This window comes from Artemia sp. Qi Xiang Cuo, chromosome 1, assembly GCF_049724085.1.
Source record: "Artemia sp. Qi Xiang Cuo chromosome 1, ASM4972408v1, whole genome shotgun sequence".
Classification (NCBI taxonomy): Eukaryota; Metazoa; Arthropoda; class Branchiopoda; order Anostraca; family Artemiidae; genus Artemia; species Artemia sp. Qi Xiang Cuo.
In genome coordinates, this window is record NC_142794.1 from 38,437,162 (window position 1) to 38,449,587 (window position 12,426).

Sequence of the window (12,426 nt, forward strand, 5' to 3'; positions counted from 1 at the left end):
AGTTACCGGTACTAAGGACCGCTAAAACATGAACTTCAACTGAAAGTAAAGATCAACATTAAAACTTAAAACGAACAGAAATTACTACGTCTGTGAGGGGGTTTGCTCCTCCTCAACACCTCGTTCTTTAAGCTAAAGTTTGAATTCTGTCCCAATTCTTTAAGAATGACTCCTGAAACACTATATTCTTTTAATTAGAACAATAAGAAACTTTTTTTAAAGTACTAAAAAACTTTAGTGAAAAGGTGTTTATATAGGTGTTTAAATATAAAAAAAATTTCTTTAAACTGAAAGTAAGGAGCGACATTAAAACTTAAAACGAACAGAAATTATTCCGTATATGAAAGAGGCTGTGCCCTCCTCAACGCCTCGCTCTTTAGGCTAAAGTTTTTATTGTTTAAAAAAAGAGTTGTGAGAAAGTCAAACTTTAGCGTAAAGAGCGAGGCGTTGAGGAGGGCACAGCCTCTTTCATATACGGAATAATTTCTGTTCGTTTTAAGTTTTAATGTCGCTCCTTACTTTCAGTTTAAAGAAATTTTTTTTATATTTAAAGGCTGCGAAAGTGGGGGGTTTGGGGGCGGCAGCCCCACAACTGTGCCTCCTAATCCCTGTACGTTTTAAGGTTCGACCTTTTAACTCAGCCTCTTTAACTCTTTAGAAAACGTAGTTTTTTTCAAATAATCTAGTAAAAGCCAAGCACCAACACTTATATTTATGCCTGTTTAATGTGTGTTTATGGTTTATAATGTATTGCGTAATGTTTTTAAAATCACCAAGTAGTGTGTTTGTTAAATATTTACGTTTCTTCACTACCGCTTGAATAGCATCTACTTCAATAGAACCCCTGTTGCCCCCCCACCCCCTAATAAAATACTGCAGCTATGCCCCTCCCATAGCTTTACTGAAAATCTAAAAACGCAAAAATACATTATAAAATTGGTGGGGCAAAGTGTGAGAAAAGTCATTTATCAAACAGTTCGTGGTAACGAACTGTAAGTAAGGAGCGACCCGGCTCAATGGTAACCGAAACTCTAAAAAACGGAATTTTGATACCAATAGATACATCAAAAGAATCAAATTTTAATGCTGATTTAAAACATATAAGTTTCATCAAGTTTAGTCTTACCCACCAAAAGGTACGCGCCTGAGAAAATTTGGCTGATTTTAGAAAAAAGGGGGAAAGACCCCCTAAAAGTTATAGAGCCTTAATAAAAATCACATCATCATATTTAGCGTATCAGAGAACCCTATTAGAGGTTTCACGCACCTATTTACAAAAACGTGGAATGTCGCATTTTTTGCCAGAAGAAAGATCACGGATGCGTGTTTATTTGTTTTTTTGTTTGTTTTTTGTTTGTTTTTTCCCAGGGGTGATCGTATCGATCCAGTGGTCCTTGAATATCGTGGGAGAGCTCATTGGAACGGAAATTAAAAGTTCTAGTGCCCTTTTTAAGGACAAAAAAAATGGAGGGCAACTTGGCCCCCTCCCACGCTCATTTTTTTTCCCAAAGTCACCCGATCAAAATTTTGAGATAGCCATTTTGTTCAGCTTGATCGAAAATATCATAACTATGTCTTTTAGGATGACTTAACCCGGGGGGAGGGCTGAAAGTTATGAACTTTACCCAATGTTAACATATAGTATTCGTTATTGGGAAGTATACCGATGTTTTCAGGGGGGATTTTTTCTGGTAGGTGGGGGGGGGGGTCGGGGGTTATATGGCAGGATCTTTCCACGAAGGAAGTTTTCATGGGGGAAGGGACATTGCTCTGAAGGGGGTGAAGGATTTCCCAGCATTATTAAAGAAAGAGATCAGAAATTAAATAAAAAAAACAAGTTTTTTAACTGAAAGTAAGGAGTAATATCAAAACTTAAAACGAGCAGAAAATATTATGTATATGATTGGGTTCACCCCCTAGTCAATACCTCGTTCTTTAAGCCAAAGATTTTTTAGTACTTTCATAAGAGCTATTTATTCTATTTAACGGCCTTTGTGATTAAGGGGTCATTTTTAAATAATTGTAACAAAACTCATGGTTTAGCTTGAAGAGCAAGGGGTTGACTAGGGTGCCAACCCCCTAATATATTTATATAAAATATACGAGTATAGAAGTTTGTTACGTAAGTTAATTCGTAAGTTACGTATATTTATTACTAATAAAAACGTTCGTAAATAAAATTAAACAAGTTTCGAGAAATCTATTTAACTAAATAAAAGTAAATTAATATGAAAATTTTGTTTTAATAATTCATGTACAGTTAGCCAAGATCAAAACCTGCATTTATTCAAAAACGTTCAAAAATTAAATAAAAAAAAACAAGTTTTTTAAACTGAAAGTAAGGAGCGACATTAAAACTTAAAACAAACAGAAATTATTCCATATATGAAAGGGACTGTCCCCTCCTCAACGCCTCGCTCTTTACGTTAAAGTTTGACTCTGTCTCATAACTTCATTTTTTAAAACAATAAAAAACTTTAGCGTAAAGAGCGAGGCGTTGAGGAGGGGACAGTCCCTTTCATATGCGGAATAACTTCTGTTCGTTTTAAGTTTTAATGTCGCTCCTTACTTTCAGTTTAGAAATCTAGTTTTTTTTTTATTTAATCAAACAGTTCGTGGTAACGAACTGTAAGTAAGGAGCGACCAGGCTCAATAGTAACCTAAACTCTAAAAAACGGAATTTTGATACCAATAGACACATCGAAGGAATTAGATTTTAATTCTGATTTCAAATATATAAGTTTCATTAAGTTTAATCTAACCCATCAAAAGTTACGTGCCTGAGAAAATTTGGCTGATTTTCGAAAAAAGGGGGAAATACCCTCTAAAAGTTATAGAACCTTAATGAAAATCACACCATCATATTCAGCGTATTAGAGAACCCTACTGTAGAGGTTTCAAGCTCCTATCTACAAAAATGTGGAATTTTACATTTTTTGCCAGAAGAAAGATCACGGATGCGTGTTTATTTGTTTGTTTGTTTTGTTTTTTTTTTTTTTTTTCCCCCGGGGTGATCGTATCAACCCAGTGGTCCTAGAATATCGTGGGAGGGCTCATTTGAACGGAAATTAAAAGTTCTTGTACCCTTTTTAAGTGACCAAAAAAAATGGAGGGCAACTAGGCCCCCTCCCACGCTCATTTTTTTCCCAAAGTCACCCGATCAAAATTTTGAGATAGCCATTTTGTTCAGCATGGTCGAAAATATGATAAAAATGTCTTTTAGGATGACTTGATCCCCCAAAGTCCCCAGGGGAGGGCTGAAAGTTATGAACTTTACTCAATGTTAACATATAGTATTGGTTATTGGGAAGTATACAGACTTTTTCAGAGGAGATTTTTTCTGGTAGGTGGGGGAAGGAGAGGGTCGGGGGCTATATGGAAGGATCTTTCCATGAAGGAAGTTTTCATGGGGGAAGGGACATTGCTATGAAGGGGGCGCCGGATTTCCCAGCATTATTAAAGAAAAAGATCAGGAATTAAATAAGATCAGGAATTAAAGTTTTTCAACTGATCAACTGATTGTGATTAAGAGGTCATTTTTAAAGAACTGGAAAAAATTCGAACATAGTTTAAAGAGCAGGGTATTGACTAGGGGGCGAACCCTCTAATATACGTGTTAAAAATTTATGAATATAGAAGTTCGTTACGTAAGTTAATTCTAAGTTACGTATATTTATTACTAATAAAAACGTTCGTAAATAAAATTAAACAAGTTTCGAGAAAGCCATTTAACCAAATATAATACGCAAATTTTGTTTTAATTATTCATGTACGGTGAGCCAAAATCAAAACCTGCATTAATTCAAAAACGTTCAAAAATTAAATAAAAAAACAAGTTTTTTTAACTGAAAGTAAGGAACGACGTTAAAACTTAAAACGAACAGAAATTATTCCGTATATGAAGGGGCTGTCCCCTCCTCAACGCCTCGCTCTTTACGCTAAAGTTTGACTTTCTCACAACTCTATTTTTTAAACAATAAAAAAACTTTAGCGTCAAGAGCGAGGCGTTGAGGAGGGGACAGCCCCCTTCATATACGGAATAATTTCTGTTCGTTTTAAGTTTTAACGTCGTTCCTTACTTTCAGTTAAAAAAACTTGTTTTTTTTATTTTGGAACAAGATTGATGTTCGATGGCCAGTTGTCGGGATTTATGAAGCCAACAACCACTTAAAGCTTGCGAACAAAATTTGTACAATATTGGATAGTTTTGAAGTATTTCATATGCGTTTGTTAATTTTTGTCATGCAAACCGAAACCTCCACACCTTGTCAAAGATCTTTACTTCAACCAAGCCCTAATGAATACCTAAATAATTAGATTTTAAACTAAATGTAGATAACTGAACATACTTAATGCTCATGCAGTGCTGATAATTATACTGGGTGCTCCACAAACGTGAACATGTAATATAATATATATATATATATATATATATATATATATATATATATATATATATATATATATATATATATATATATATATATATATATATATATATATATATATATATATATATATATATATATATATACATTTTGGAACAAAACTCGTACTTTAGCCTAAAGAGCATGGTATTGACTAGGGGATGAAACACCTAATATATGTATTAAAAATATATGAATCTAGAAGTTTGTTACGTAAGTTAATTCAGAAGCTACGTATATTTATTACTAATAAAAACGTTCGTAAATAAATTACACAACTTTCGAGAAAGCCATTTATCCAAATAAAAGTGATATTACTATGAACATTTTTTTTTGATTCTTGATGTACGGTGAGCCAAAATTAAAACATGCATTAATTCAAAAACGTTCAAAATTAAATAAAAAAAACAAGTTTTTTTTTTAAATGAAAGTAAGGAAAGGCGTTAAAACTTAAAACGAAGACAAATTATTCCGTATATGAAAGGGGCTGTGCCCTCCTCAACGCCTCGCTCTTTACGCTAAAGTTTGACTTTCTCAAAACTCTATTTTTTTAAACATTAAAAAACTTTAGCGTAAAGAACGAGGCGTTGAGGAGGGGACAGCCCCTTTCATATGCGGAATAATTTCTGTTCGTTTTAAGTTTTAACGTCGTTCCTTACTTTCAGTTAAAAAACTTTTTTTTATTTAATAATTAATCAGGGGCGGATCTAGAGCAAAATCTCGGGGGAGACCCAATGTGACAAAGGCACCAATGAGCAAAATCATGGGGGGGGGGGGGCAAGGCCGTACCCATAATTTTTTGGAAGGGGTTTTACTCAAATTTTTTTTTTGGGGGGGGGGAGGGGGGTTACACAAAAAAAAACTAAAAAACGCATACAAAATTTGTTTATATCCATTTTTGTTACGTTTTTACGAGTCATTTCGTGGGCGGTTCAAACATTTCGTGGGTGGTTCAAACCCCCTACCCACCTGGACACGGCCTTGGGGAGGGAGGGGGGGGCTAATATGACAAAGGTGCCAATAATGGACCAAACTAACCAATTTATTCTTAAAAAAGAATAAAAAACAGGGAATAAGGGAACCAGAAAAAATCTTGGGGGGGGGCTTTGGTCCGCCCCTGCAATTAATTACGAAACATCTGGTGTTTTTATTGGCTAATTCATTATGTGTTCTGACCATAGAACGCTAAATTAAAAAGGATTTAAGAATATAGTTTTCTATACTGAATGGATTTTAAGCACTAATTGCTAAATAGAAATTGTTTGTAATTTATTTTTCAATAGGCTATACGACTCAAAAAAATTGTGTTTAGTTACATGTAATATCTAAACTTCAAAGTTCCGAAAAAATACCAAACTGAGACTTCCTGTCATTTTTTACGTCATTTTCGTCACTTAAGACTGGTTAAAACCAAATTAAACGAACTTTAGACACATAAGATGAAACATTGTGTCAGATAACTCTCCAACAAAAAAAACATAAAGATCTTAAAACTAGCAGCAGATCGATGGGGAAGAATTGCATGTGAATGCTAAAAAGTTTTCAAAAAAAGTTGTGGGTGACATAAAACCTAGTGTTTAATAGTTATGTCACAACCACATTATTTGAAATCCCAAGAGTTAAACGAAATATTTTGCTGATAGACTTTGTTAGAAATATAAAGGACATGTTGGAACAGTTCGAAACGTTGCTTGTGAAAATTTGTAGGAATTTTAAGCGCTAAGAAAGTTCAAGCATAAACCAATAAAATTTCTTCACTTAAAAGATAGTTGTGGACAAATTTTGTGTTTATAGTTTCATATTGCATTTTATGAAAAAAAGTTAAATGCTCTTGTTTGAAGTTAATTTGAAGTTAATTTTAAATCACTGTCTACATTTGAAGGCACTTTTGATTTCTCGCCCAATTAATATGTTTCTGCGAACTGTTAGGGACATTTTTGCAGCTAGCAATTTTGTTTCTGCTGTAAACCTCTGTCTAGTTCTTTATATGCCTTTTCTATTGGCTTATGTAACGGTTTACGTAATTCCAAAGATAGTCGATAAACGTTGGTACATGGTGTTTATTTAATAATGTGAGAATGCACATACAGAGAAAATAAGGTAGCACAAGAACAACTAACTACGACGAAGGCGAAAGATGGACTGCCTTTAGAAGTGTACCAAGAGTATAACTTTCCTGGAACGGAAGTTCCAGCTATTGGTTGTTCGACCATGCCTGGGTTCTAGCCCTTTCCCACGACTAGCCTTAGTCCCGGGATCCCCCCCCCTCCTGGACCACTCTCGTTGACACATAAATGGCCAAATAACTAAGAAATGAGACACCCGGAAAAACCTTCTCGAATTTATGTTCCAAATACTTTACACTGCGAGCTAACAGAAAATTGTTAGCATCGATTATTATTATTAATATTATTATTATAATATAATAATATATATTATTAGTCTATAATAATATTATTATATATTTATATTATTATTAATATTATTGTATATTTAATAATATTATTATATATAATAATATTATTATTATATATTTATTATTATTATAATATAATTATAATATCATATTATTATATTATTATTAACCTGGCTTGTAATTCAAGCAAAATTAAGCTGGGCATCCATGGGGTGCCGAGGTTTAAAAAGGAACACAGAATGCATTATATTAAATACCTAACCACCTCTATATGTTACATATTTAATTAAAATATATCTGCACCGTATTTTATTTCACGAAAGAATATGCTAATTATAACTGAATGCGAGAGAAAAACCGGTCTTACTCAGATCAAACAAAGCAAACCTCTTTAGTGTGTTTGGGATAATACACAATTACCAGAACTTGGAACCTGCTAATTCTAAGGACAAAAAAAATGAGATTCAGGAACAAATATCTGTTTTTTTTTATTATTTTCATAAAACATCGTATGGGGAGGTGATCCTCATATCTACGTTGTAGGGATATCTCTAGTAGAAAATACCATAAGATTGACTCTATTAATATAAAGATGTGAATTCTATGGAACATTTTTGTGCACGAAATTACGGGAGACATCGTTAAATCTAAAAAATTTTGGGAAAGTGTTCTGGACCGAAATCACCTCCCAAAGAATTGCGTGAACGATTCTTTGAAATTTAAAAAATGGTTTAAACTTGTTCTACCGTCCGGTATGAAGAGAAACTCAATGGTACAGTATTTCACCGGGACACATATGAGAAGTATAATGGAATATTGAAGGATCATCCTGGGGGGGTGAGGGGTTAAAAGTTTTCTGGAGAGTTATAGGACCAATTATAAGGGATTCCCCGTTGCCTTATGCATAGCCATGAGGTATTTTCTCTTCTTTTAAATTGTAAAGAAAGATAGGTGCTATTCTTGAACCACACTTTCTCACCAAGGGTTTGTTTGTCCAAAGCAGAGGTATGAAGGTAGGGTCTGCGAAAGACAGTATTTCCTTTTAACTTTATCATGTATTTTCAGATACTTTTATCTTTTTCTCGTGAAGACGCGCAGAGTAACGCCTGGACGTGGGCTGCCCGGAAGTTAGGGAATTCGAGCACGCTGTACAGGAACTCAGAAAGTGCGGGTGAGGCTTTTTCTATAAATCAACACCAGCTTATTATTGTTGATCGAAGACATTCCAATAGGACAGCAGAAGCAGATCAGCTTGTTAGGTAATTTCTATTTTTTCACTTGCAATTAAGATTTTGGAGTGGAAGGAACTAATTTAAAACAAATGCATATACCCTATTCTGTTTTTAATCGTTCGTTTTCTCGCCTAAATCTGAGCTGGAAACCCAGTTTTTTTTTTGTTTTTATATATATTAATTAGAAAAAGTTTTTCCACAAAATAAGTTTATCAAAGAAAAGTAAAGAACACCATTAAACCAATAATGAGCAAAAATAAAATCAAATAATCTACCAAGCGTGAAACAAACACAAATCAGCATCGATAAGTAAATGAAACCCAAAACGAACAAAAATTACAATAAATAACCGAGTCAAACTCAAAACGAGCAGAAATTAGCATGACTAGGGCTCAAAACCCCTATGCCTTCCCAAGGCCAGTACATAATTTGCATTTTACTGAAAAAATATAAATGTTTTACTTTTATAACTTTAATAAATCAAATAATATTAACATTTTGGTTACTAAATTTCAGTGTATATATATCAAACTGACAATGCACATTCATTTGTATTTTCTTCAGTAAAGTGCAAATTATGTTCTGGCCTTAGGAAGGCATAGGGGTTTTGAGCCCTACTCGTGTTGATATCTGCTTGTTTTGAGTTTGACTCGGTTATTTATTGTAATTTCTGTTCGTTCTGGGTTTCATTTATTTATCGACGCTGATTTGTGGTAGTTTCACGCTTGGTAAATTATTTTATTTTATTTTTGCTCATTTTTTGTTTAATGGAGTTTTTTACTTTTCTTTGAAAAACTTATTTTGTGGAAGAAGTTTTTTGATTAATTTTTGTTCGTTTTATATTGACATAGTCTATTCAGGGAAAAAAGAAAATTACTTTAAATCTTTCATACCTCCTCTAGTTGACCTGAAATTCAAAACTTGAAACCATTCGCGAAAAAATATGTTTACTTTCTATGATAGCTTGGATGCACTTACGCTATTTTGATTTGGTTAAATTTTAAGAGTAGAAGTAGCCCCGTCAGGTTGAACATAATACCCTCAGTCGTTTTTGGGATTCTGCAGAGATGCCTTATTGGGAATTAGCATTAACAGAGTGCATTTTGATTTAATCTTAAGGCAACATTTAGTTTTTAAACATAATGGGCAAATAGGAGGGTGAGCGTGGGAGAGGGACTAGTTGTCCTCCAATCATTTTCGACTATTAAAAGGGCATTAGCCCTTTCTATTTTCAATCCAATGAGCCCTTTTCGAAGTCCCTACGACAACTCTTCGATACAAAGTGCCCTGGTCTAATTTAAAAAAAAAAAAAAAAAAAAAAAAAAAAAAAAAAAAAAACAAAAAAGAAACAAACATTGTACCCACATCGATCTTCACTATAAAAATGTCAAGCCTTCCAAACACTTTCGACTATTAAATAGGGCACTAGCCCTTTCAATTTCCAATCGAATCTGCCCTTTTTGAGTTTCTATGACAACGCTTTCTATAAACACTTTATATGCCCCCAGGGCATAAATTACAACCCTTGACCTGAGGGCTTTGAGGTCAATCACTTTCGACTATTAAAAAGGGCACTAGTCCTTTCAATTTCCAATCGAATGATTCCTTTTTGAAGTTTCTACGACAACGCTCTAGTTATGCCCCCAGGGCATAACTTATAACTCTTGCCCCGAGGGCTTTGAGAGGGTTATCATCCTTAAAAACCTAAAACTTTTATCTACGTTGAACAAAATGGCTATCTAAAAATTTTGATTGGATCTGTTGGAGGTGGGCATGAGAGGGAGCTAGTTACCCTAAAATCACTTTCTACTATTAAAAAGGGCACTAGCCCTTTGAATTTCCAAACGAATGAGCCCTTTTTCAAGTTTTTATGACAAAGCTTTCAATAAAAACCTTATATGCCCCCAGGCTATAACCTACGACCCTTGCTATGAGGGCTTTAGAGGGGAGTGTCATCCTCAAAGATATAATTTTTGGACCTTTCAACTACTTTAAACAAATTAGCTATCTAAAAATTTTGATTGGATGTGTTTGGATAAATAGTGAGTGTAGAACGGGTGTTAACTGTTGGTTCCCTTCCAGTCACGTTCAATTATTAAAAAGGGCACTAGCCATTTCAATTTCCAATCAAATGAGCCCCTTTTGAAGTTTCTATGACAACGCTTTCTATAAAAACCTAATATGCCCCCAGGGCATAACATACAACTTGCATAACAGCCCTGAGGTCTATGGGGGGGATGTCATCCTCAAAGACCTAATTTCCAGAACTTTCAACTACGTTGAACAAAATGGCTATCTCAAAATTTTGATTGGATGTGTTTGGGGAGTGGGCGTGAGAGGGGGGTTAGTTGTCCTCTGATCACTTTAGGCTATTATAAAGGGCATTAGCCCTTTGAATTTCCAATCGAATGAGCCTTTTTTGAAGTTTCTAAGACAACGCTTTCTATAAAAAACCTTATATGCCCCCAGGGCATAACTTACAACCCTTGCCCTGAGGCCTGTGGCGGAGTGTCCTCTTCAAAAACATTATTTCTATTTGGAAATTAACTACGGAGAACAAAAATGGGTATCTCAAAAATTTTGATTGGATGTGTTTGGGGAAATGGTGGGCGTGACTTTCGATTGTTTGTTTTTCAGGGGGGTAATTCTTTTATCTCCCCCTATGTTTAGGCGTGGTTTAAAATTGATAGGTGTCAAACATAAAAATGGGAATTTGTCCCTTTTGAGTTTTGATTTGGTTTTGAGAGAATGGGCTTCTGAACTGAGTTTAGCTATTACGATTGTCTTCATATATTAAGTGCCTCTTTTTCAGTGCTGACCAGATTGATTTTTTCTTGACAGGAACTTCTTATGTATTGATATTTACTGTTTCCAATTATTTATAGCTTTTTGCATTTTGCTGGGCTCAATTTTGTCGATTGGAATTTTAGGTTGAATTTTACGGGCCGGAATTAATCTAGGTGGAATTTTGCTTGAGTTGAGTTTTTCTTCGGCCGAGTTTTACTGCTATTACTAATACTAGCCACGTTCTTCCTCGCAGCTTTGCCTAGGTTGAATTGAGGGTCGAGTTTTGTCGATTGGAATTCGGCGTGCATTTAATTTTCTTTGGGTCTAATTTTGTGTGGGTTGAGTTTTGCTAGTTGAATTTTGGTTCGATTGAGTTTTGCTGGGTCAAATTTTGGTGGGTTGGGTTTACTAGATAGTTTACCTTAATTGAGTTTTGTGGGAACTATGTTTCGTTTGTAAGAGCTGTCAGGTTTTGTCGAAGGTGTACCTCTGGTCTGGACTTATTCTGATAATCCTGGATTATCTTTTCATATCATACTCTTGAGATTGCTAATCTTAGGTGTATTCGATGGGTTGGCTGAGTAGTAGGGTGGTATAGGAATGGACTGTGTCACTAGAAACGTTTTGCAATTTTGAGCTAGAGCTCGTTAGATATTCCGTGAAAATTCATCTTATTTACTTATGATTCATTTGCAAAGGCGCATCCAGGATTTTTTGTTTGGAGGGGGGGAGGGGATGCATTTTGTTGGTGGATTTTAAAGAGAAAACTATACAAAATGCACCAAAAATTTGATTTATTTTTTTTTACTTTTTTACGAGTCAGATAATTTTTTTTTTTTTGGGGGGGGGGAGCAAACCCGGAATGGCCCTTGAATACGGCCTTGTACATTTGTTATAACTTTTTGAATTTGGTATTAATTACAATAATCTTACCCAGACACTGAACACGCTCAACTCAGCACACCAGTAGCATAAGTCTCTCAAAGTCTTCAGGTCAACACCAACACTACAGCTCGGTATAGGCAACTCTTGTGTTCTTGTCTACGAGATGTCTCCTTAATTTGGTTAGCGCGGCAGTATTGTATTAGGATTTTATTGCCCTGACAATTGTGGGAGGAACGACCTTTTAACTCCCAGTAGTCTGAAAATGTCTTTTAAGCCAGGTTCGCGCATGCCTTTTAAGCCTTTTAAAATGCCTTTTAAGCCTTTTAAGCGCAGCACCAACCAAAACGATGGTCTTTGCAATTATCGTTTTCGACCATTAAAATTTTGCTTAAACAAGTTTAACCAAGTTTTAGCCCTTGGTTTACACACCAAGTTGTTTTTTCGAAAAATTCACCTTTGCAATTTCTACAAGATTTACCCAATTTTTTTTTAAAGTTGGTGCATTGTTATGGTTCATCAGCCATACTGAAATATTTGTGTGAACCTATCAAATTTTAATTTCATGATATTCATTACAGTTTGATCAGAAACTGAAGATTTAAGAAAAATTTCGATACTCCTTTATTTTCAAAATTAAATTTTTTGAAGAATTTTCTTGGTTGGTTCTGCCAATATCTTA

At 34.6% G+C, this 12,426-nt stretch overlaps 1 protein-coding gene across 5 annotated transcripts in view; it reads left to right on the forward strand.

The window, feature by feature from the left end:
- Pde8 (phosphodiesterase 8) overlaps window positions 1–12,426 on the forward strand; it is a 335,405-nt gene that overhangs the window by 205,935 nt on the left and 117,044 nt on the right. For all 5 annotated transcript variants that reach the window (XM_089102287.1, XM_089102216.1, XM_089102070.1 and 2 more), the window contains one exon: window positions 7,909–8,102. In XM_089102287.1, the coding sequence (XP_088958413.1) occupies window positions 7,909–8,102 (194 nt within the window). The remainder of the gene's footprint in view (window positions 1–7,908; window positions 8,103–12,426) is intronic.